This window comes from Lipophrys pholis, assembly GCF_963383615.2.
Source record: "Lipophrys pholis genome assembly, chromosome: 1".
NCBI lineage: Eukaryota > Metazoa > Chordata > Actinopteri > Blenniiformes > Blenniidae > Lipophrys > Lipophrys pholis.
Window position 1 is genome coordinate 34,657,721 of NC_137635.1, and position 25,198 is coordinate 34,682,918.

The 25,198-nt window shown below is 40.4% G+C and overlaps 3 protein-coding genes across 5 annotated transcripts in view; 1 reads left to right on the plus strand and 2 right to left on the minus strand.

Annotated features, from left to right (window-relative positions):
• Nucleotides 1-292: 292 nt before the first annotated feature.
• Nucleotides 293-4,203, minus strand: rbp1.1 (retinol binding protein 1, cellular, tandem duplicate 1). The gene is made up of 4 exons (XM_080477079.1): nt 3,887-4,203; nt 3,121-3,299; nt 2,413-2,514; nt 293-978 (listed from the first exon to the last, which is right to left on the minus strand). The coding sequence occupies exons 1-4, from the start codon at nt 3,957-3,959 to the stop codon at nt 928-930; spliced, it is 405 nt and encodes a 134-aa protein (XP_080333205.1). The 5' UTR covers nt 3,960-4,203; the 3' UTR covers nt 293-927.
• An 872-nt stretch (nt 4,204-5,075) lies between these two features.
• On the minus strand, nt 5,076-15,003 carry nmnat3 (nicotinamide nucleotide adenylyltransferase 3). 3 transcript variants are annotated; one of them, XM_080459505.1, is made up of 7 exons: nt 14,952-14,995; nt 14,040-14,202; nt 13,734-13,766; nt 12,123-12,269; nt 10,803-10,986; nt 9,176-9,261; nt 5,833-6,577 (listed from the first exon to the last, which is right to left on the minus strand). In XM_080459505.1, exons 4-7 carry the CDS (start codon nt 12,232-12,234, stop codon nt 6,162-6,164), a joined length of 798 nt encoding a protein of 265 aa, XP_080315631.1. In that variant the 5' UTR covers nt 12,235-12,269; nt 13,734-13,766; nt 14,040-14,202; nt 14,952-14,995; the 3' UTR covers nt 5,833-6,161. The 3 variants fall into 3 exon arrangements, with proteins under 3 accessions (XP_080315629.1, XP_080315631.1, XP_080315630.1); XM_080459504.1 differs by lacking the exon at nt 14,040-14,202 and having other exon boundaries at nt 14,952-15,003; XM_080459503.1 differs by lacking the exons at nt 13,734-13,766; nt 14,040-14,202 and having other exon boundaries at nt 5,076-6,577; nt 14,952-15,002.
• A 4,746-nt stretch (nt 15,004-19,749) lies between these two features.
• The window catches only part of clstn2a (calsyntenin 2a), a 155,322-nt gene continuing 149,873 nt past the window's right edge, over nt 19,750-25,198 (plus strand). The window contains exon 1 of the mRNA XM_080484998.1: nt 19,750-19,869. Within this exon, the coding sequence (XP_080341124.1) occupies nt 19,797-19,869 (73 nt within the window). The 5' untranslated portion in view covers nt 19,750-19,796. The remainder of the gene's footprint in view (nt 19,870-25,198) is intronic.

Here is a 25,198-nt window from a genome sequence, read left to right on the forward strand (position 1 = left end):
GAAGAGCAACGCGAGCAGCAGCTAAGAAGGATCAAGTTAGTTGGACAGCATATATGGACTGGCCAATTGGTAATGGCAATGTGCAAAGTGAGCTGACAGATGGAGTGATTCAGAGTATAGTGTGATTCCAGTTGTGTGGTTGATGCACAAGTGGAGGCCTTTGGATTTCTCTTGCATGACTGGAGAAGCTTTTTCAAATTACAGGAGCTGCCACTGAACTTCAGGCCTGAAGAGCTGCTTATTTGTGATGCAAATACCTTGTAAAGTTACTTCAATAAGGAAAAAACAACGGGCAATGCTGAGAACTGATTTATTTATTGATTGAGTCATCCTACTATCAGTGGTACATTCCCAAAGGAACTGGGAGGGATATATACATACATCATTTCTGATATTCATTCTGGAGACTAAGCCTTAGTGACGGACGTTTGCAGCTGTCATCCACATTCTCGTCTCAGTGTTTTTGCACACTGAGCTTACGTTTGCATCCATTCTACAGAGAAACAATTCTTCTCTCCCCAATGCATTCATAACTTTCCCATTGGTCATTTCAGCATGTTGCTTTATCAGTGTGGCTCACTTATCTGATCAGGAACACCTAGAGTTATGCATGCATCCAGCACATCTAAACTAGCTAATCGAAGCACCCACCCTGAGGAAAATACACAAGCGATGTATTTTATGATGTTTCATGCCAACCTGCCCCCCTTGGTCGTTGTGTGACTTGGCTTTGGCAATGTAATGCAACAATCCTGGTAGAATATAAACGGGCTGTTTGATGAGGAATTATATTCAGAACAGGAACAGGGCCATATGGAGATCTAGAGGGACCATAGGGGAGGTTGGATGGTACGTCAGAGGCTTGGGTTGTGTCTGATGTGTCAGCCAATGTGTGCTGGGGCATTGTGTGGTTTAATGAGAGCCGGTTTAGGTCTTCTTGAAGACCTGCTTAGAAACAACTCCAGCAGCTCTCAGCTCCTGCAAGAAATGAAAGACAAGTGCACAATTTTAGATTTACCCTCAAACAAGACCCAGAAAAGTGATAGTGACAAATGTAAATGACTAAACAGGTAATAGAACCAAAGTATGATATCACTATTATTATTATTATTATTATTATTATTTTGTGGTATTATAGAAAGGTCTAATCTTCATCTGAATGACAATATATATTTCAGATTATTAAGTTTTCTGTCATTAGTCATAAAATAACAAGGGTTATATCACACATACTATAAGTATCTTAATATGATTATCAGGAGAAGGTTCAAAAGTGCCTGATATCTGAATTAAAGAAAAGAGACAGGCATGCCCATGAAACATGAAACAGAGCTGAAAGAAATGACCATTGTGGTCCATCTCACCTTGAGATTATCATCTCGAGAAACACTCGGCAGACTCAACTCACTACGGAACACTTTTACTCCTTTAAATTCTTCTTTTACAACATAATATTAAATCTATTCCCATTCCACTGAGAAACCAACGTACACCTCCCTGCCAATGCTTCTTCTGCCACAAGAGGCCACTGTTGCCTCACAATCAATCTCTCCTTGAGCTCTTGGGATATTCCCACTAATCACTAATTTCATGGCTGCTGATTGAAAACATCTGTTGGCATCGCTTAAACCAAATAATTTGGCAGATTATTTTTACTTAGCTTTGATAGCAGTAATCATACAGAGGAAAATCTGATAATGCTAAGCTAATGAAAATGGTAATGTGGAAGTCATTACTTTAGAGTATTTTCAGATGGAAATGCTTTCATTACAGGCCACACTGGGCCACGCTGCAAATTTCACAAGGGAGATGATGGGGGGAGTGACTGAAAGACTTTTTCAACAGAAATTACATTTGCAAAGTCAGGATAATAGCATGACTGAGAGTGAAATATGCTGGGAAACTGGAAGTATCAGGTTAAAAGAGGAGTCCAGTGAATGGAACAATGTTTTTATAATACAAATGTCAATATTTGAAGAAGAAAATGAAGTTCACAATGTATTTTTACATCTAGATGTAAAATTTAGCAACAAACGTACACATGCAGTTTCTACACCGTGTGAGGAAAGCGAAGTTTCCTCATACATGGGAAAGCGTTCAAACTCTGCACTTGAACTTCTCTGGACTATGAGAGGAAAGTGTCTTTATAAGCCTCACCACAGCGAGGCTTATACAGTATTTAAATATAACCAGTAAATTCCTCCTGGAAATAGCACAATTACCTCAGCTGTAAATAAGTCATATCTAACTATTTGCAACTTTGGACTATTTCATACTACAGTCACATGTTCAGTATATGCAATGCACAGACTGCACAGACTGCACAGTGCTGAGAGGCATTTTGGATTCGGATTATTAAAGTGTCCAAATTGAATATATATTAATATTCATGGCAGACGGGTGTTTTCTTACCAGGTGAAGCTCATCTCCATCCACCCAGTGGGTCCAGCCTCTTCCTTCAATCTCCCCCTTCTGCACACAGACCAGTTTGTCTCCATCCCAGGTGATGGTGGTCTACATGGTATCACAGGACACAGAGAGAAACAGACACAGGCAGCCATTAGTCTAACGCAACATGCTGGTTTAAACATACAGCATGAACTATTCTGAATGAAAGATAGCCTTGCTTTAACTTAGAATAATTACTGAGATAAAACCTAAACACACAGGCACATGTGACTTTCCCTCAGGGTGACCCTCCAAACAGCTTATAGCTTATCTATAATCAGCCTATCAGCATACAAAAGGGGCTTTTTTTTCAAAGGGGGTACCGCAGATAATCTTCGATCCTGTTCAGTATTCAGTGACACAATCTGATTATCATGAGTCTTGACTTCCAGATCTTGGGCTCGCGTTGCTTGTCATTATCTCAATTCACTGGCAAGGGTGTGAGAAGTTTAAAGAAAGTTTTATGAGTAGGAGGGAAGTTTTATATCAAATGACCGGATCTCACCACAAATATTTTCTCATGATACAGTATGCTGTCTGGATGGGCTCCACTGAGAAAAGTCACTTCATACGCCCACAGAATTCCCACTCCAAGACTATGTGTTAACGCTACAGGTCCACAGAGGTCTCTAACTAGTTATACGTCTATTAGAGCGTTTCCTCTACACTCACCATGCATTTCCTGTCGTCCACTCCAGACAGATCTTCCTCAAACTCTTTGCCCACGTGAAAGTCCATGTTGTAGTTTTTGAAGGTACTGAGGGTCTTAATGACTATGTGATCCCCATCGTGGGCGATATCCTTGTCAGGCTTCAGCAGGGTGGCAATTTTCCGGATGGCAACATTCACATCTGCAACAGGCATCAAAGCAAGATGGAGAACAAATGAATGGGAAAGTGAGAGAACCGTGTGTTGAAAGAATGTGAAGAGAATGTCACAATTAAAATATTTGATTGCCAAATTAGAAGGCCATCTGATAAAAGGCTGCATAAACTGCAGCATTTCCAATGTCTGAGTTACTCATTGTTCAACTAAACTTGGATTACATCCCCTAACATATGCAGAATTCAAGATCTCAGCTGGAATTTAAAGCTGAGACAAAAAGGTTGCATATCAGAATTAAGACTTTAACATCGCCTATCACCCAAGCCCTCTCCAGTATTTGTCCAACCATAATAAGTCATTACACATGTTTTAACTACACCATTGCTTTCAAAAGGATAAGTCAGTATCATTAATCAAATTGAATGCAATTTGCATTGGGATCACAGTTTTACAACTAGAACTTGTATTTCATGAAGTTTTAAACTACTTTGTTGACATCTTTTTACACAACATTTTAATATATCCCTCACAGATCAAATTTCTTCTCAATATTTTGATCCAAATGTATTTTCCTCCATTGCCTCAGTGAATTGTCCCCCTGCTCCAAACTCACCCAGAGCCTTGAGGTACTCCTCAAAGTTGTCACTGGAAATCATCTTCCAGTATCCGTTCAGATCGACAGGCATGTTGTCTTGTTTGTGCTGGTTTCCTTTAGGTCCGCTGAGTGAGGAGGTGCGCTGTGGATGGATGCCGGAGGGGTAGTGCACAGCAACTCTGTCAAAAGCCTCAATTTGAACCAAACTCGTTTTAATCCGATTACCTGACGGGTTTCATTTATTTTATGGAAATTTGCCGCTCGCACCTCCCACATCCTCCCCATAATGGAAAAGCACGTAACCTTCTCAATCCTGCAGCATGCCGGTAACATGTGGTATGCACACACGAGCAGAGTGTTTACCAGCTGAGGTGGGATTAGGATGAATACACCTTTTATTAGTCGACACAGGCTCAGTCATTCACGTGTGGCAGATCTGGCCTGCAAACTGACTTTTTGTTTTATTGTATAATATGTTTAAATGGAGCTCTTCAATAAAATGCCTAATGAAATAAATAGAAAAATCACTTATATGCCAAATAGTTGGATGAGGCACATAAGGAGGATGCTATTCACAGAATAATCACCTGAGTTCAAAATGATCTAGATTATATATGAAAAAAAAGACATCTTGCACAAAATCCCAGTCCCATTTTTTGTCTGGCCTCAATAACTCAATTAATTTAATCTCTTTTTTTGAGCCTGATGCATCCAATCCGCTGCCTAAATCCTTCACAGACCAGAGCACAGACACATCATCATCTCTCAAAGGACGCCATTCAGTATCAGTGGACACAGTAGCGCTTCCAGCCACTGGCCTCAGCGAGAAAACACCTCCTGTAGCCGAGCAACTGTCAGGATTACTTTAAATCCTCTGGTGGAAAATAAAATACACGTCTCACAGACACACTGTGTGGATGATAATAGAGGGACTGAATAGATGGAGGATTGGCGTTGAAGCTGCAGAGAATAGAGACACCCACCACAATTTTGATACAGTTTACGGCTTAAAACCTCTGTCATCCAGTAGTCAAGGTGCTTACAATGGACATATTTTCATGGAGGTCACCAACAACAATAGACTTGTTGAACTTAATCAGTATCAACACCATCCAAAGCTTATTCTAAGCAGTGTGAAAAAGGCCCTATAACAACTTTTCAGACATTCATAGATAAAAGAATGACTGAGAGAAAATATAGACAGTTTATGTCGATGGTTTTTCACCTTTATTTTACAGTAGATTCTGGTTTTATGAGGGTCAAACAGTAATGTAGTGGTTAGCACTCTCATCTCATAGCAAAGTGTCCCTGGTTTGAGTCCAAAAAACATGTGATTGAGGCTGTTTGGTCACTCATAAATTGCTGTTAAATGTGAGTGTGCGGTTGCCTTCCTTTGAGGATTCACCCTGTCATGGTGTGCCCACTTGTCCAAGATGTACCCTGCTGTTGGAAGGCAGCCTGCTGCTGGGATCGGCTCCAGCGCCCTGCAACCCTGAGTTAAAAATAGACGGATGGGTGGATGTTTGTATCCGTTAGTCAGATAATTCAGCACTTCTTCGATATCTTCTCTTGTTGATGTCAAAGGTTGCAGTAGTTTCCAAGCAAATAGTGTGGTAGTGGTTGGCACCCTGGAATCACTCAGAGAAATCCCAGGTCCATGTTTTTTTTATCTGTGTTTAAGTGTGTTTTTCCCTAGGCAGTCTGGCTTTTCTTCCATCTCTAATTGATACTATTTGGTGACTCTACAAATGCCTGTGTATGTGTTGGTGTGTGGTTGTCTGCAGTGCTTTCACCCACAGTTAGCAGTAACCAGTAACCAGCTGGATAAAGAGGTGGAAAAGATGGACAGCCTGAACATCATTCTCGCCAAAATTGGTTGTGTCTGACGTTGTGATTTCAGAGAGGATCAGTGCTGGTGGAATTCAAGTTGACAGCCACAAGGGAAGAAAAACATACACCGGTCTGGCAAAAGTACTTCAAATAGAGACAATTTTATTTAGATTTATGTAACTGCAGCGATGTGTGATGTGAAAAAAACTACAAAAAGATGAAAAACTTTTATCAAACCAGGCTCAGTATGTGCAACACTTTGTGTTTCCGATGTAAAAGGCACCACAACACAATGACAAATGCTTTCTGCAAGACTGAAAAACACACCCAAGTAAAATTTATTTTTTGCAAATATTAACATTTGTGCAAAGTCCAGTGGAGGCTAACACAGCCAGTAATCCCTGAACAGAATCGCTGATCTGTGAGTGAATTAGCATTTGAAGAAGCATTTCTCTCCGTCCCATCAGTCGTCCAGACTCTCCACTGGCTGTTGTGCTTGTTTGATGAGCGGTCTCAGCGCCGTGCCCTCATTTTTCCTCTCGCTGTCCTCTGTGTAAAGGCTGTGCTGGTGAATATATTCTATCACAGGGTCAGGGACCAGGTATTTCACGCTCAGCGCCCGTCTCAATGCCCGGCGGACCTCTGTGGCACTCGTCTCGTTTCTCACCCACTCCCGCACCAGAAAAATGTTCCGTCTGTGGTGAGACAACGTGTCCGACTCGTGCACGGCCCGCTCGGGCTGCAGTCCCCCTCTACTGACAGCCACGAGGCCAAAGTCCCTGACCAGCTCCTCCACATGGTCATCCCGCCACAAACCCGGGACCTTGAAGGTGTCCAAAAAGTCCGCTCCGCACAGAAGCTTCAGCTGAGGAGCTGGACCTAAAGGGAGACGGTAAAAGAAAGAGTGAGGGTGAACACTACAGACTACAAACTCCAGTTGATTCAGTGCTTTAAAATCCATCCATGGATTCCATTAAATTAAGTAATCTATAGGTTTCTTACATTATATATACATTTGCTGATCTTTGATCAATTTTCAAGCAGCTATGATGATTAAGAGTAACCTGAGTCACACTAAAGAAAAATAGCCATTCGATAAGCCACACCTGAACTGTGCTCTCACTAATAAAGAATAACAGAAACAACTGCATATTTGTGAAACCGGTATATATGAAAGGAAAGAAAGAAAGAAACATCAGTCCGGACTGAGGTATTAGCAGATACAACACAACCAAAACCCACTTTTACAAATTACTAACTGACTGTGCTTGAAGCCAAAACAAATCCTAACAACAACAATTATTTTTTTTAAAGCATTATTATTTTCATAAAAAGTGAAAGTGAACTGCGTGAACTTGTGTTTGGAAAGCAGATACAACCCACACAAACTGGAAGCAATATTATATATGGTTTTATGAAAACTGTAATTTTTATTTAGTAGTGCAAAAAATATTTAAACAAATCATAGATAGTCTACGAAAGTGTGACCGAGAGCTGATTGGCCCGCTTTGATTTATATAACAACCACCATTCTGACACATGCTATTGCGATGCATTTGTGGGTCCTTGTTTCTGTAAGCAATTAGACACTAACACCAACCCAACATAAGTATCAAAACCATCGCTAATTCCCATTAAATACTGCCATTCAGGCCCACTGAGTACCATTGGGTCTGTACTTTGCATGTGTTAAGCGCAGGCACATTATCTGGGATTGACACAAATCCTTCCCTTGTTACAGAGCTTGTTAAAAATTGAATATTAAACTAATATCAAGAAGAGTTTGCAGCTTTTCTGGCAGCAGGGGTAATATTAGCCTGCTCAGAATGACAGTGTGGGCTGTCATTAACCATGTTTGATCAGTGATTTTGCAAAGTCACACTGAGCCAGTGGTTTCACTCGAAGAAAAGTCTAAAGACCACTAAAGACATTAATGATCTCTAATACACGGCTATTGTGCGAGCGTATTTGGCCGCGCGTCCATGTCCACTTTTGCAGTGCAACGGTGGATAATCTTTATTTAAATCATGATATACTTATTCAAAGAAGCTGTGCTGACAAAGTGGCGCCTTGCTTTCAGAGGGGTGCATTTATGTCATTACGCATTGTACCTATGCTGGCAGATTTTCTCCGGGGGAAAGTGATCTTTTCATCTTCTGTGCAACAAATCTTTTCTGACAGCTCACCTGTCTGCAGTGAAGTACAAAACAATATCTGCTGTTTGATCTCGACTCATCCGGCGAGTCTTTTTTGGATGTAATTTGAAAATAAATGTGCACTGTCCCACTTTAGAGATGCAGAACAAGATCCTGCAGCGAGTATTTACTCGACTCTAAGAGAAGACTCCTACACACAGCCGTATGAAAAAAAAAAAAGAACACAATTTCAGCTACTTATTACATATGTGAAAAACAGATTGAATGTGTGCTGTCAGACATCTGCATGTGACTCCTAAAACGACAAGAAAACGCTGCACCGTCGAATTGAAACCTGGTATAGTGAACATGTTTCCTTCTCAAAATAAACAAACCACATAAATAACCACATCTCTTTTGAAGACCAACATGCCCATGGGCGCAATGATGGGTGCAAGTACACTTGCTGTTTTATCTGCATGGGAGTTGAATGGGAAAATGAAAGGGGACACAAGCAAAGACGCATGTATTATGCCGTGTGCTGCTCTGCAGCTGGCACGCGTTAGCGCCCTGGAGCTCATCCTCCGGTAATCATGAATGTCTGTAAAATATCTGGCTGCTCCATGAAACCAAAGTAGAGAATGCACTTCCTGAAAACATCCATCAGAAACAATTTTAGGCAAATTCCCAACAGGACATGATCTAACCACAGTTTTTGTTTTGCTTGTTGACTAAAAACATCTTTTAAATCATCTTTTCCTCGTTTTCATATATTCATGATGGTTAAATTTGTGAAAATGTGAAAAACGTCTAGTTTTGGTTTCATGCTTTACTCTGTTTTGTATCCCATGTTTCTCTGTGGGCGTGTGCGTGTGCCCTCCCAAAGCTCGTCACTTTGTCCTGTTTAGTCTCCTCAGCTCCATTATCTGTTTGACTGTTTTTGATTAGTCAATTAGTTTACATTTTGGTTTGATTTCTCATTTTGTGAGAATTCTTTTTATTTTTCCTTTGTTCAATAGAGATTTCCTTTTGATCCTCATAGCGTTAAAATTGGTAGCAAAGAGAAAAAAAAGTACAACAATCAATGTCTTTTATATTATTATAATTATACATGTAATGTAGAACACTGTAGCCATACAGCCGGTTATTATCAACTGGTGGCCAATAGAACAAGGGGTGGACTCAATGTTTTTCCTCTTCTGACTTCTTTACAACTCTATGCATAATATCTGTGTACACAGGTAACTACAATATTTTCATATTCAAAGTATTCTTTCTATTTTGTTACCACTTAGCCCTTTGTGCTTTAAGCATAAATATCGATTCAATTGATGGTTCTTACCTGAGAATGGAGTGCCATTTCCACTGGAGTCCATGTGTGTTCCCACGCTTTGCACCAACTCTTTAAGAATACGCCCATAGTGATATCTGTCAAACAACCAGAGAGCAAAAAGCATTTTATCCATTTATGTGTAAATACACAGAATTTCATCAAACTTTGGTGAAAGTTGGTTAAAAGTTTGTTGTTGCATCCTTGTGCCGTGTAGCTCCACCGTGTTGTGTATTAATTACATTGCTTGCACATGCACTGAGGCAACAATTTTCCAATTTGAACATTGTTATCAAAACTGCCTAAACTACATAAAACTGAAAGACGCGCAGAGAGCCACACAAAAATAAAGTTCCCTGTTTTCAAGCACAGCTTCTTAAAGTGTGCATGTATGTGCGTGCATGTGTGTGTGTGTGTGTGTGTGTGTGTGTGTGTGTGCTGTGAAAGGGAAAGGATGTGGGACCGGGCCTGCCTCCAGCCTCAGGGACACAACGGTACCACTTCATGCCTTGATCAGCACCCGTGTTGCGCAAACACGGCTTACAAGCACCCAGCTGAGAGGAGTGCGGGGTTCGCTCATGAGGGGATTTATGAGAAATGGGAAGCAAAGAAAAGGAGAGAGAGTAAATAAAGTGCGAAGAGGAGAGCGAAAGACGACGCTGAGCCTTTTCTAAGGCCAGCATGCCGTGCGCACATAAAGTGTGAGACAACATTTCTTTCCCTCCCATTAGATGCTCACCTCAAGGAAATGTTATGAATCTACCTGGTAAACTTCTGTGATAATGAGAGAGCTGACACTCAGTCATGCTCGCTCCCATTTCTTCCCGCAGCACCTCTGGCTGCATCTCTTCAAACAAATTCATGCGCCAGACAGCCTTTCACAAGGGCACCGTTCCCACTTGGCCAATGAATTTAACAGTCTGTGCCCCTAATTTCACTCCATGAAAAACTCAGGGCTGATATGGGTCCAGTCGAGCCTGGCCGCCCCCTGAGACTCTAACACCAATAAATTAGGCACAAGGAACCTGCTAACACTCTGTTACATAAACACTTGACGCTGGCATAATGAAGGGCTGTTTGAACGGCTGCTTTTTGGGATAAAATTAGGACGATCGTGTCTCTTTGCAGTAGAGGACCTTTCAAGATATGACATGCTATAAAAACCAGTAATGACTCTTAATGCAGTGATTTAAGGATCAGCTGACGTTCAGGAAGTCTGAGGGGAAACCCTTAAGTGTAACACACCTATACTAAGATAACAGTAAATTAGGTTCAAATACTTTGTCCAGGAAGACATTAAAGGTAATCTGACAAAATGCTCAAAGAAACATCTTCTTCTCTGTAGTCTGCACAAATGACACTTTTGTGAAGTAAATCTCCTCGCTGATTAATCACTGATGCACTCTATTAAACAGTGAATGGCTGGGGAGTTCCTGACTGCAGTTATTAAATTCACCTTGAGTAATAGTGGATGTAATTATCAGTGAGGTTCTTTTAATGACGACGGGAAAATATTGAAGGAATGAGCAGAAATCGGCAGAATATCCTCCTGCGTTCTTTCCATCGCTTACGAGTGAGAAAGTCGAATTTTCACACATGAATATTTTAAAGCTAATCTTCCATGAAACATGATTTATACCTCATGGTGACCACTGTCTCCGTCCAGTCTGGCTGCCGGCTCTCCCATTCATCAACGGTGACCCAGCTGGAGCTCTGCAGTGCCAGCTTCGCCATAGCGATGCGATGCTCAGCCAGCACCAGACCTTGTTTTCCATAGCCGTCACTCACGGGCGACACAATACCACCCACCACCTGGTACTGGCCTGAAGGCAGGGAAGATTAATACAGTTTTCTGGGTCATGGCAGCTGATAAAGAAAAGGAATATAACTTGGTAGATAAAGTAATCTCTTAGAGATACTGATGTTAATACCATTAACGCTTCATCAGATCTCACATGAGTATAATTAACCTATTTTTTTCTTTAATGGGATAATGAGGGCGCTTGATCGTGACAAAAAGTATCAAACAATTCTGTGACTTATAGCTCAAACTTTGTAATCAATCTAAAGAGCTTAGAAAAGATTTAAAGAGAGTGAGACTCAAATCATCAACAAACCAATCACATTCTGGCCGGGGAAAACTTGAACCGTGCTCATTTCTTTGTATGAACTGGTTATTACAAATGTTTGAGCTGGAACTAAATAACAATAGATTACAGTCATTTCTGATGGGAGCTCTCATGGCCAGTCAGCTGATGTCTTATAGGTAAGGGGTCAAAGGGAAACTTTAAGAGCATTAATGTTGCTGCACACTGAAACGCAGCACTGTGTGGAGATTTACAAAGCATCTTAGACTGAGAGAGCTGACTCAGCACCCGTATAATTCTCATGTTATAACGATGTCCGTTTGACCATGTGACTGGACTGGTGCCCCTATTCAGAGCCGATTTAGTATGTAAATGTTCTTGTGTTGCTATTCAGCCCATGGGTTTAGTGAGACTGGGGCCTGTTGAGCAAACAGTTTACTTCCATAACAATGGCACAGAAAGACTGTGGTCATCGAAAAATGGACATGAAAGGAAGTGCGGAGAACATTTTTTGACCAATCGGAGACCTTCAATAAAAGCATAAAAGTCTATGTATTTCATATTTGAAAAAGTTTTAGTGCTGGAAAATCCCTATCCTGTGGCATTATTTTGTACATACTAAAGTGGGTATTTAAGCCTTTTTAGTGCCTTTGCCCAGTGGTCTTTAATTCTGCAGAATAGGACACAGGAAGGTCCATGAAGCTTTGTCTGCTGCTGCTGACGCTAGAAACGAGTCTGAAACAGTAGCAAAGGCAACATGCCGAATGTCGAATGACTCTCAATGTTAAGCTTGGATTTTACATTGCAGGTTCGCTGGAACGTCCTATAAGACACACGTGGTTACTATATTGGGAACTATAACTGGTTCTGACCTGTGCTGTGCATGTGGTCTTTGGCCAGTTCAAACAGCCTCATATGCTGGTTGGTGATTGGATTAAAAGAGCCGCAGGCGAGCAAGACGAGCGGAACACGGTGGGTGGCCATCTTGGTTTACCCCCTCGGATTGTGGTAAAAGGGACCTGAAGGCGAAAGTAGTGATACGTGTTAATTAGCTGACATCTTAGGAGTCAGACATCTGCAGATAAAAAGATAAAGTTAAGATGCTAACAGAGAGCGAGAGAGAGAGTGAAAGAGAGAGAGAAAAGATAGTGAGTGAATAAAGAGATAAAAAGAAAGAAAGGAAGAGAAGTGCATGCGAGAGAGGGGAAGATGTAAGACTACCACAGGGTGAGGATATGATTAAATATAGCAGTGCAACCATGGCTGCCCTCTCTGAGAACTAATTACCATGGACAGAAATCATCTCCGAACACCGGTGATCCAACCGGCCAGGACTAACAACATAATAACAATAAAACGCCTCGTTTTTTTGTTTTATATATCTCAAACAGAGAGAGTCTTCTGCATTCGTTTCCAAGTTATATGAAGTGAGAAGGAGAGAAACGTTATTTGTCTTTGCAGTCTTGGCCTGATTAAATTAACTCTGTGTGACACAAACTGTCTGAGTGCAGTGGTGGTGTCTCTGACCCCAGAGAGACAAAACCACAGTGATACCACCCATTTAGAACCTGGACATGGAGTGCACCAATAAATGCTGGCAAATACCATGTTGGCATCATTTTGCAGGCACAGGACACTGGAGGAGGGGATCAGCTGCAACAATGGTTTGTTTTCATGTCCACATTTGTGTGTGCACTGAGCCTGGAGGGAAATTAACACCAGCCATGGTTCAGCTTGATTCAACCACCCACTCTGAAGACATCCTGCTAACATCTCTTTTCTTTTTATAAACAAGGTCATAATTGTAGCAGTACGCCTCTATATAAAGTGCAATGTATCTGTCTCTGTTATTACTGCAAGTGGTTTCAGTACTGCAGTGCACTGTCCTGCTTGTGATGTGTCGAAATGAGGAGGCCAGAGTTACTCTGTGGACATTAGGCCTGGGCTATAAAGTGGTTATTATCATTCTTATTAGAATAATGGAAACCAATCTTCATGATTACACAGAACATGGCAATGTAATATCACACAAAACAGTATTGTGATACTCAAATGAATCGATACATTCATTAACTTTAGGCTTGAAAAAAACCAAGACAATATACTAAATCTTGCAAAATCAAAGTCTTAAAAAGACACTGTTAGTGTATTACGAATGAGCAATGCCATTAAAATCGTCAAACCAATTTCTATTTCTCACTATCATCATACAGGTCAAATTTCAAGTTGTATTTGCCCAAATTGAGTTTTTCAAAAAAAAAATTATCATAGTGACAACATCTCACACACCTGCAGCTGTACAACCTAACCTCTATTCGATGCACACGGGTACTCTAGCTCAGTCAGTATGAGAAGTATTTCAGAAGAATATCACAATTTCACTGTGAAATTGTGATATTGTTGTAAAGATGTAAGAACAGAATGCGATATTCTGCAAAATAATAATTAATGCAATGTAGCAATGAAGTCAGAAAAAACAATACTTATAAGTTATAAATCAGCGTCCGGAGGTGCATCTGAAAAAAAAAAAAAAATCAGAAAATGTTGAAAAAGTAACAAAAAAAAATAAAGAATAGAAAAGAAATACTTCATTAAGCTCAAGGGGGAAATTCTTTAGCGCAATGTTCCATGCAGGGTAGTAGTAATTCATTGAAAATAAGATGAAAAAGAAAAAAAGATCCAAATATTAATGTAAAATATAGAATAAAATTTAGAATAGTTATCAATATTTACATGTTAAAATGTTGAAATAAGTAAGTAAGTAAAAAATAAATAAATACAATATTTACACAGAGAGGAGCTTGAGATAGAGAGATAAAATATAGTTTTAAAAAAATAAACTGCAGAGCTTGATGGCCACAGGACGGAAGGAAAGAAGGAAGGATGGATTTCCAGTTGTGCTTCCTGGTGGATTTTGGTGGAACGATTGTGTTGCTGAAGGCGCTCCTGTTGCTGACCAGGAGATCATGGAGAGGGCGAAAGACATTGCAAAGAGGGACCTATAAATTCAATCTGTAATCCTATCAAAGTCTACAGTTTCATCCAAATTGTGAAATGTCATGTGACATTTAAATAAATGAATGAAATATTGTATCTATTTTGGTACATAAGTCATGGATATGTAATCATAATAATAATAATAATAATAATAATACTATCATATGGTATGTGTGAAGAATTAACTGGCTAAAATCAGAATTTTCAATGATGATCCATTTTTTTTCAGATGCACCTATATATATATGACTCAATTTCAGTATGTTGAGCACATGTCCTTGTAGATACTGCTATAGAGGTATATGCAGTACAGTATATAACTCCTGTTTTCAGCTTGTACTTACACAATGGCAGGTGATGCACAATCCTTATGTAAGTATGCAGGGACCTTCATACAAGACTGTGCAACTGTGAACCGGGCCGGTAGCAATACACACAGATTATTCCTTACTTTACTCGAAGATCTAGAGAAAGTGAGTGACTGCAAATTGTCGAATGTACTATTTTAAATGAAACAGAAAAGCTGAAGTTGTGATATGACATTGAGCTGACAGCTATCATAATTAGCTTAGCGGGGTAAAAACAAAGTGCCTCGCAACAGTCGGGGAACTTGGTGAGTGTTGGGACGAAACGAAAATGATCGTGCATTCACCCACAGATGTTAAAACATGCACAATGCTTAAGATTAAGAATTATTTGATTACCTTGCCTTCACATGGTTTGTGTTCGCTTATTGTGTCACATCTACTCCAGTCCCCTCGGTCTGAACAGCTGCTGTTTGATGGTTCCGGAGAGAAATTATGGCAGAAGTGCGACCCCTTCTGGATGAAAACGGAAGGGTAAAGCTGTGGCGCTCTCCATGGTTCTGAACCACATCGTGCCAGATGTTTGTCCCACAAAATCCAAGGAATTAACACCTTTTTAAAGTAGAAAACTATCATAAAGTTTCATTTAATTGATTTCCTGACCTTTCACAGCCATACAGCATCAAACACAAACTGTTTTGCCGTGGGTAACCTTTCTGTACCTGTTGTAATGTGCTTGTCAGAAAAAAAAAGGAAATATTACCCATTATTAACAATCTATTTGCACAACTGGCAACTTATTAGAAGAACTGTCTGGACTGCAAATTGCTTTTCTAATAACTGCTTCATCACAGGAATAAGCATTTAAGTGAATGAAACCACTGGTACATATCACCAGAAAAAATAAACTTCCTAATGCTGACAGTTATAGCAACAGGTAAAGCAAATGCAGTTGAAACTTGAGCAAACTGCTTACATTACTTACTATTTAATCAGTTTTGATCAATATTCACATTGTAAGTGTTGATCCTGCTAAAGAAAAACTGACCACTGACTTTCTTCCACGTAAGTCCTGCGCAACCTGGTCTGACCACTTGTCAACTCTATTCCTAGAAACATGTCATCATGCCATAACTGAGACGAAGTATCTGTACACATTAGATACACATCTTTATCTAAATAATAGATATTTCTTGTGTTTTGGGTGTCTTCATGAATATGTTTCCCCAGAGGCTGGCTCCTCAGATTTGAGATGGCAAGTCCTCTATGTAGTATTGGTCCCTCTGAATTCTCTAAGATATATATTAACTTCATCTATAACACATTCTCTGCATCATCCATGAGTCCAGCGAATTCCTTCCAGCTCCTCTCCAGAATTTCTTCAACAGATTCCAGTATTAAAGCATGCGTCACCTATGGACTTTTCAGGCAAAGATCAACAGCTAATCTTTATACCAGCAGAAGTCAGTAGGTTCAAATTCACAATAAAGGAAATTATCTTATCATAATTCATAATGACAAAAGGCTCCTTTTAGTGACGTGAAAGTACAACTAAGATTAAATTTATTGTCATGGTGAGAATACAGCACTTTTCTAAATGATTATTTAGCAGTCATAAATGGATGAATTATTTAAGAGTGTTAGGTTGCTTAGGCCTGCTGAGCGGGAAGATGTCAAGGAACCAACCAACCTTCTCTCTGTGAAACATTACAAATAAAATGTGCATTTGTCAATCGTAAGACAAGCAATATGTCAGCGGGACCATGGTGAATTTCTCCTGAGTAATTGCTGCCTTGATGGTTTGACCACAATTAGAAACACGGTCTGCTCACCCCACCACTTTCCCACTCTTTGCACTTTTCTGCTGTAACTTAGCTGCCATTACTCATGGAAACAGCCGGCCAGGAGTGTATGTGTAAGTAATTACGTGTGCATGTAAATCTGGTCATGCGTGCCTGGATGCAAGTGTGTGTTTGTGTGCCTCCATGTGTGTCTTCTATCGTTGTTATCCTCTTAACTCACTTGAGGTCTGCCCTTCTCTCTAATCCCAAAAACACACACCCACACCCAACAGAAGGAGAAGCACAGGGGAATAATCGAATAACGTGGCAGTCAGGGAAAAAAAACAGTGATTCTGCCACAGGGTGAGAACTGAAAGACTCAAATCTGTGAGGGGGAGTACAGCCGCACTGTTCAGAGGCTCTTGTTGGGAGGATGCAGCTGGAAAAATATCACAGTGGAGCAGCTGCTACGTTTGATTATAAAAAGACTGTAGCTCCCAGGAAATACAAAACCACACAGTTCAGATTACCACTCAATTAAAGTGACATAATATGCTCCCCAGCCACTTCATTAGGTACACTTGTGCAATCCAGTGCGATCCAGTAAAACTGATCTGCCATAAATTCTCCCTTTAAACGGCAGTAATGTTCAGTTTTGCTTGAAATTAGAACAGAGACTGTAATTCTCCTGTCTGTCCATTTATGAGGTTTTAGTTCATATCAGTGTTGGATTAATCTGTCTTAAAAGTCTATTTTGACCACCCTATTAATCAGATCTTGCCATGTCCTTGACACATGAGATCAATCAAGCACACTTAATAAGGTGGGTGAAAAATGTGTATATTTAATTTTCTCTTGATGTGGCCTAAATGCAAACATGGAGGTTACTACAGACCTGTACTATTCTGAGCACATATGAAATAGAAACATCGGTTGACGTTTAAATCCAAAGTCTGTTAAATACACTCATAAATTTGATGCATGTGCATGCGTGCGGTGAACGATCACGCACCCAAGAGGAACACCCCCTTAAAAGTTACACTGACTTAGCTGCAGGGTCAAGCAGATCAGGAGACCTCAGCGTGGTCTGCATTCACAGCCAGTGTGAGGAACTGCTGCAGACATGACAGGGGTGGGAAGAGGTGTTAATGCGGGACTAAAAAGCTAAATCATGCATTCACAAACGCATCCGCCCTTTAAGACTACAGAGGGACTTCAGTGTTTGTGGCTTTCTCTTTAAATATACAGTAGCTTCCTTTTCTGGACTGCAAGCTACCTCATGATTCTGCCCTTCTGGCCTGGGGGAAAAGCAGATTAATGTATGCTGCAATTTCAGAGCTTTGCTTGCACTGTGGGGGTGTCTGTCAGAGTGACTTTTGCACAAGCATCAGCTACTTTTCTGGCAGCTGCACTGGTGTTTTGTTGTTTTCTCTTTGTTGTCTGCTTTTATTTGCATAGAGTGGAACTTATTGAACATTGCTTCAGTAAAATAAATAGTGTGTGTGTGTGTGTGTGTGTGTGTGTGTGTGTGTGTGTGTGTGTGTGTGTGTGTGTGTGTGTGTGTGTGTGTGTGTGTGTGTGTGTGTGTGTGTGTGTGTGTGTGTGTGTGTGTGTGTGTCCTTGGGTGTTTTTCGTTTTTTGTTTGAAGTCTATATCTTCTTCCAGAGAGCAGCAGGGTGAACGGGGGATATCCAGGTGTGGTGGTATTCTTTATTAGTTGTAGTCTGTTTATGTGCAGATCCCCCCCTGCTCCCTTCTGTGGACTTGGGGGACCACACAGACCATTGTGCTTCCACCTGTAGATTGGATTATGATGTACAGTAGATGGCTGAACGGTCATAGGTGAGGAGGGAGTCAGTGAAATCGAAGTTTTCTCATGACGTTTGTCAGGGTTTGTGTCAAAAAGGGCCTGACATACAGACTTTTGATAAAAACAAATGAAGCTCTTTACTGAAGGTAGAATCAACAAATCAAAATGCTGCTCACAAAAATGAGGAATTAAACACGCGGACTAAAAGCTAGGAATTAAAACAAGAACATCAGGAAATACAAGGACATCAGAGAAAAATAGGGAATACAAAACACGGACACGAGGCAAAGCAGAAAAAAACTGTATGCGGCCTGCATTGTGTATTAGGAATACAGTCTGTTTAGAACATCTCACGTTATTCTGACAATATAAATGAATAACCAAATCAAACATTACCTTGAGTCCTAACAGGAATGAAATAACACAGGCATACATTTACATTTCGCATGAAAAGCAAACTTATGGACACAATGCTGGGAAAACAGTCACTGCCATATCTCCTGTCACCAAAAAAGGAGAGGCAATATGGGAAGGATTTTAGGGGAAAGAGAGGAACTCCTAAAAGTAACTGTATGTTCCTCTCCGACACCAAAGTATATCAGGTAAAGATAAACCCAATTTTTGGATAACTGTAACATAAAAGAGCACAAGTAAATACATTTATGTTGTGAGCCGGGCCTTTCTGTGTGGAGTTTTCATGTTCCCCCAGTGTTCTTGTGGGTTCCTCTGGGTACTCCAGTTTCCTCTTATGGTCCAAAGACATGCGTGTGAGGTTAATTGGTGAACCTAAATTGCCTCCTAGGTGTGGCAGCGTGTGTGGTTGTTGCTGTGTTTGATCTGTGATGGAATGGCGACCTGTGCAGAGTTTGCCCTGCCCTCGTCCATAGGTGGGATTGGCTCCAGACACCTAACAGGATAAAGCAGTACAGAAGATGGGTGGACAGAAGGGGACTGAATACACATACATGGAAAGGTGTTATGTGGCAGGCAGATGGACTAACAGCTCCTTTTTGTCTGTGAAGAAATATGAACACAAAATATATCAATAATTGTTTAGAAACTGTTCTTATTCCCACTGCTTTACAAAGGTTAAAGGCTGATAAACTGACTAAATCATACGTAGTCAGACATAAATGTGTGGCAGCCTCTTGCACATTAATTTTGTAGTTTGCAGGAGATTCTCAGTGGCAAACCACCACCATCAACAATTCCAACCAACTTGACAAAACACTTATCCGCGTTCCTTGAGTCAAGTTTGCTCATTATAACCACATTATACTGAAATGAATATCCGGTCCCTTCAAAATAAACAAGGGAGCTTTTTTTCGTCCGACTAAAAATGATTACACTGAAAGTTGCCATCTATATTTGGAGCTATAAATACGCAGTAAAAACTATTTGCTTTATCCTCCTCAGTTCAGCCTTAATGTGGTGTCTTTTTCCGACATGAGACACGAGTGAAAATGAGTGTTGTATTATTTTGAAGCCGCGCAGCCGGAAGCCCTCTCTCTCTCTCTTTCCTCGCAGAAGAGGTGAGCGTCTCTCGACCCTCCGCCTGCCGCGGCCGGAGGACCACCCCGCCGCTCCGGAGAGAAGAGCCGGGCTTTGAGAAGAGGAGCGGACGGAGGAGACTCGCTTCACCACGCTGCAGACATGCGGACTCTCGGGGGCCAGTTTGTCTTGTTTTGGCTCGTCTGGGGTCACTCCTGCGCTCTGGCAGGGAAAGGTAGGAGCAGCTTAAAGATAAATATCAGAAAAACAAAATAACTTCACCGCGGAATATAATTTTTTTTTGGTGCGAGGAGTTGCACAAGTTGAGCGTTTTTTTTAGTCCGTCCATATTTAATTGACTGTGTTTTGATTTAAAGCTCAGGTGTGCATGTTACTTCAAGTGCGGATAGAATAAATCAGCACCAACATAGACATCAGGACTGCATCTTAATGTCATTTACAGCTCCAACCAATTGATGGGGCTTATTTAATAACAGTGGTTATTGTTGAATGCAATGCAAAAATTGTTTAAACCTGAGATCACTCCTCAGAGGGTTTTTTTTTTTTTTACCAAAGACAATGAATTAAGAAACTTAACTTTCGATTCTTTTGTTGATATTTGTTTGAATAATAGTTATTTCCATTGTGCTTAATAACAATAGAAGTAAACATTAAGGCATTTCTTCTCTGTGTATTTCGGACGTACCCTTGTATGGCTCATTCATCAGGATAAAAATTACATTTACTGCAATTATGTTGTTGGTCCCTATTGGCCAGTGATTCAAAGATGGTGTCTGCCTATATTGGAGTATATTGATTACATTTCATACAGAACAGTTCGGTTTTTGCTGAATGTCCAATAGTGTAATATATGTTTGGAATCTTAAAGGATGTACGTAGTTCACAGTAAAGAAGTAGAAGAAAGAGGACAGGTGTACAGTATATTAGGTGTTATCATAGATTGATTCCCATATGCTGGTTTAAAAAAATATTTTTTTTGAATGGTAATAAAAACATCCTGGCTGAAAATTATTATTATTTGCAGTTTTGATTAATTTCTTTGATTGCTTTAATGCATATAAAGACAGAACTGAAAAGCACCACTGCATTTTCCTGAGAGCTGAGGTGAAAACATTTGGAAGTGTGAATTATAAAAGAAAAAAAGAAGAAAGAAAAATGAGGAAGATAAATGAGAAACAAGGTTGAACGATGCTTTGTATGGTTTGTCATTTCAAATACTATTGGGATTCACATATCAAAGAAACTTTTCTTCACATAATGTTTTCATCTCCTTTCATGGCTCAGTCCTCTTTGAAACGGTTAACGCAATAAACACGACATTTATTGGAATCATGTCGTTGGTCCTGGTTGGTTGGTCGGCCAGTGTTTAGAGGGGATTTCTTTCCATTGTAATCGATTAGTGCTCAGGGAGGGCAGCCATGGTTGTACTGCTGTATTTAATCATATCCTCACTTTGTGAGATTCTCACATCTTCCTCCTTCTTGTTACACATGCACGCACGCACGCACGCACGCACGCACGCACGCGCCCACACACACACGCACACACACGCACACACACACGCACACACCCTATGAAGGGCAGTGGTGGTTTACAGAGGTATTAATTGGGTCTCTGGAGTGATGGTGCTAGCCTGACTGCCTGTCTGCACTCAAACAAACATTATCATTATTTTTCCTGTTTATGAAAGACCTCCATATGGCCGGGAGTTAGAGGGTAGGCTAACTAGGTTTAGGTTAAGCTCAGTGAAACGGCCGTTTTTGTGATTGATTTTGCAGCGTTGACTTGGGAAGTGTCTGTTTTGTTTTTCATAGGTTAATCTCTCTTCTAAATTTCATTACGATCCATTGCAGCATTGTGGATTTAAAAAAGCTCAAAAGGAGACGTTATACTGCAGAACCTCAGAGTGCTGTCTTATGCCAGTCTTAATGGTACAAAGTAACCAGCCTGCCTGTCACTTCTACTTTCCAATTTTCCTTCTTTTACAAAAGCTATCTTTTGTAATGTGGAGCTTTTGATTATGAAGCAAAACTTCAAACATGACACCACTTTAATGTTGAATGCTGTTCAGTAAAATGGAAGATATAAACACTCTTATGGGAAAGGTCTTATTCAGTTGAAGACTCACTTTAGGTTGTTGACCTATTGGAGGATTATTTACAACTATATTACCCTCCAATAAAACAACGGAACGAGCAAATCGGTGAACAATAATTTGAAGTGAGCTGATAGCAGTTTGGCTCTACAATAAACCAGGCCTATATTAAGACAGTAAATTGAGTCCAGAGAATTGAGTCAAAGAGCAATGGATCATTCTTTCATTTTTTTATACACTTAGCTGCTTTTTTAAACCTGAGTTATAAATCTAATTTCCATTATCTTCACATCTGAAAAATAACAAATCTCCTTTTAACCCTTTATCGGGCACATGAACATATTCAGCATTTCTTTGGCATCTTCCAAATAAGTCATCGTAACTATATAACAATCATATAGAAACATGCTTAAATATTCATGATGCATAAATAATATAGTCGCTGCTGTTATGTTTGACCTTTAGTAAAGAATGACTTACAACACGTGTCCCTTTTAAAAACATGTGCTTCTAGGAAGTCAGTTTTGACTCTGGTTGTGAATATATATATATATATATATATATATATATATATATATATATATATATATATATATATATACACACACACAAATGAAAATATGGCCATAAATAGAACCTCTTCTTCTCAGTTCATTAGCTGAAGGAACATATGGTGTGATAACTTCCCAGAAAAAAGTTAACTCTCAACCACTCCGCATGTGATCAAGCGGGTGAATTTCAGTTTACTCGCTATAATATGATATAATTTGGCACGATGTGACATGACTTGGTGTTGTAGGGACAAGCCATTTCGTATTACCATTTGAAGAGGATCAGGTCAAGGCCTCTGAGCGCTGGGTGGATGTTTGCTTTTTGTGTACAGCAGACACTGAGTGCTGTGTGTGTGTAGATTTTGTATTCACAAGCTTTAAAAGCTCAGCACAATACCGTATATATGTGAAACAAAGTCTCTGAGTTCAATACCTTTACTTAAGGAGTCAGGAAATAGACCGGAGCAGATGAGAACACAGAGTGTGAGGATCTGAGGTGCTGAAAGAGAAAGTGAGGGATGAAAAACATGGAAAACAAGATCAGATTTATGGGTGTCTTTTCAACTGAGCCGTCCAGCTGCATTATCCTCGCTGGAACATAAATCTTGAAAGCAAAGTAGAACACAGAACCATAACTTAGGCTTTCCTCTTCTGAGCAATGACTGGTGAAACAATGTCTGCCGGGAAGTGCTCTGCCCGTCCAGTCCCCCTTTTCCTCTTCACTGTCACTCATTTCCGTTTTATTCGCTTCCTTCAAATCTGCTGTCTCTGTTGTGTTTTCTTGGCCTGTCTTTCTCCCTTTCTTCCCCAGACTCTGCATCACTCTTTGCTGTTCTGCTCCGTTGAACTGATGCTATTCAGAGGGCAAATGTCAGCGAGGGAGAGAAGTGTTTCGTCATTCTCCTTCTCACTTCTTCTGCCATGCTTGAACAGCGTTCGTTCTGATTTTCAGAGCCGCTTCGCTCTGCCTCTCTTCACAGCCATGGATTCAATTCCAAAGGTTTATGGGCTTAAGTGAGATGTATAAATGGAGAGGCAGTCGTCTTTCTGTCTTACTTCGCCTTTTCTCATTTGGAGAGTGTCACATTTTCACTTTATTCCCTCTATTATCAACTCCCTCCTCAGTCCCACTAATGTTCCCGCTTCTTCCTATGGACTGTTTAGATTTCTTGCCTTTTATTCCCAGCTCTAGATTTCTTTCTGACCTTTTCACCTCCTCCCTTCCTATTTTTGTTGTCCAGTATGTTGGTTGTGTGTAAAAAGTATGTGAATGAGTTTGGAGGAACCTGCATTGACCAGTCCTGAGTATCACTTTGCTTTGTTCTGCCATTTATTTGGAGGAATGTTTGGTCTGTGAGCCGCTGGAAGTCTATGCAAATGAGGGCAGATATGCAAATGAATGTCCTCATTTGGATGTTAATTACTCAGCACAGCTAATTATAATATGTCTGATGAGGCGTAAGGTGGAGGAGAAGAGTGAACTGGAGGGGCTGCCATAGGATGATGTATGTTTGATGGTTTGAGAATGTGTGTGTTTGTCTGTGTGTGAGGTAGAAAGATGTTGGTGTTTAGGGTTGATGTGTACTCCAGCACCACACCAGCTGCTCCACGGGCCCCGCCGGAGCTCTCTGGTCAACAGGGCTCAATATGCGGTGGATAAACACTGCATGCAGCGCTGACGTCTGAAAGACAGCTTCATGTACTCTTCCCCTGTCATTTCACGAGAGCGCTGAAAGACAAATTAACATACAATTAACTCCAGTTGTGCAGTAGAGGTGATGGAAAGTGAGAGAGAATAACATGAAAGGGATTCAAAGAAAAGAAAGGTGCAGAAACATGCTTTTTAATCCACATAAGAAACTCCCGGCATAATGAATATATTCATTTGTAGGTGTTGATTTTCATTCATGTATGCTTTATGAATGTAGAACACTTTAAATATAAACTTCAACTCTATAAATTATGACTCGTAACAGCAAACGATTGGCTAAGTGAGCTTGTCAGGAGTCACTTAAGAATATGTTAGGGTGCCAGTGGGAGGCATTTTTTAATTCATCTCAAGGAGCCAAGTTTACCAGCTGAAAGCAGCTGTATTGCAATCTGGCCGCGCTGCAGCACCGCCGTACCTCTGCTGGGATTAAAGTACCTGCTGGAAGTCTTTCAGAAGTGGAGCATCTTCAAACACGCTGTTGTTCAGTTGCTGGGTTGCTGAAAGTGTGTCTTAAAGTTATTTGGAAATTGTTTGACTGAATCATGCGCGGTGGAGTGGCGGTTAGCACTCGCCTCATAGTGGGAATATCACCCTTTTTGATTCGGGGCTTGAAGATGTTTCTTTATGGAGTTTGCATGTTCTCCCGGTTCATGTATAAGTACTCAATTTTCATCCCAGAGTCCAAAAACATGCGTCTGAACATGTTTGAGGTGAATAACTAAACGTGTGGGTGTCTGCTTCTTCATGTTGGACTTGTAAAGGATTGACCACCTGTACAAGGCGTATTAATGTGGTATAGAAGATTACTGATGAATAGATTAAAAATACAAATTTCCATATGAGAAATGAATAGTTGAATCATAGATACCTTTATTTTCTAAATACTTAAAAAAAAAATATATATATCACTTTGACATCATTTAATTTGCATTTTATACCCGATACTCTTGAATAATGTAAACTCAGCAGAAGTAAAACACAGCACTCCTGTTCTGTAGCTGGAGAAAGCGCACATATGATGTGAATGTAAATGAAGACAAAGTCAAAAATCCATCCATCTTTTACACGGCCTCATCCAACATCGGGTTGCGGGGTGCTGGAGCCGATCCTAGGTGACCACGTATAGGCGAAGGATGGAGACACGCTGGACAGGCTGCCAGTCCATCATGCACACAGAAAGGCAGAT

Bases quoted from the DNA above. Each gene is read 5' to 3' on its own strand.
- rbp1.1 (XM_080477079.1), bottom strand. From the start codon at position 3,959: ATGCCTGTCGATCTGAACGGATACTGGAAGATGATTTCCAGTGACAAC. The intron at 3,300-3,886 runs GTGAGTTTGGAG...TGCCTGTTGCAG, and splicing joins GGAGTACCTCAAGGCTCTGG to ATGTGAATGTTGCCATCCGG. The intron at 979-2,412 runs GTAAGAAAACAC...CATTTCTTGCAG, and splicing joins ATGGAGATGAGCTTCACCTG to GAGCTGAGAGCTGCTGGAGT.
- nmnat3 (XM_080459503.1), bottom strand. From the start codon at position 12,234: ATGGCCACCCACCGTGTTCCGCTCGTCTTGCTCGCCTGCGGCTCTTTT. The intron at 10,987-12,122 runs GTCAGAACCAGT...CCCTGCCTTCAG, and splicing joins AGACCACATGCACAGCACAG to GCCAGTACCAGGTGGTGGGT. The intron at 9,262-10,802 runs GTATAAATCATG...GTTGTTTGACAG, and splicing joins GAGACAGTGGTCACCATGAG to ATATCACTATGGGCGTATTC.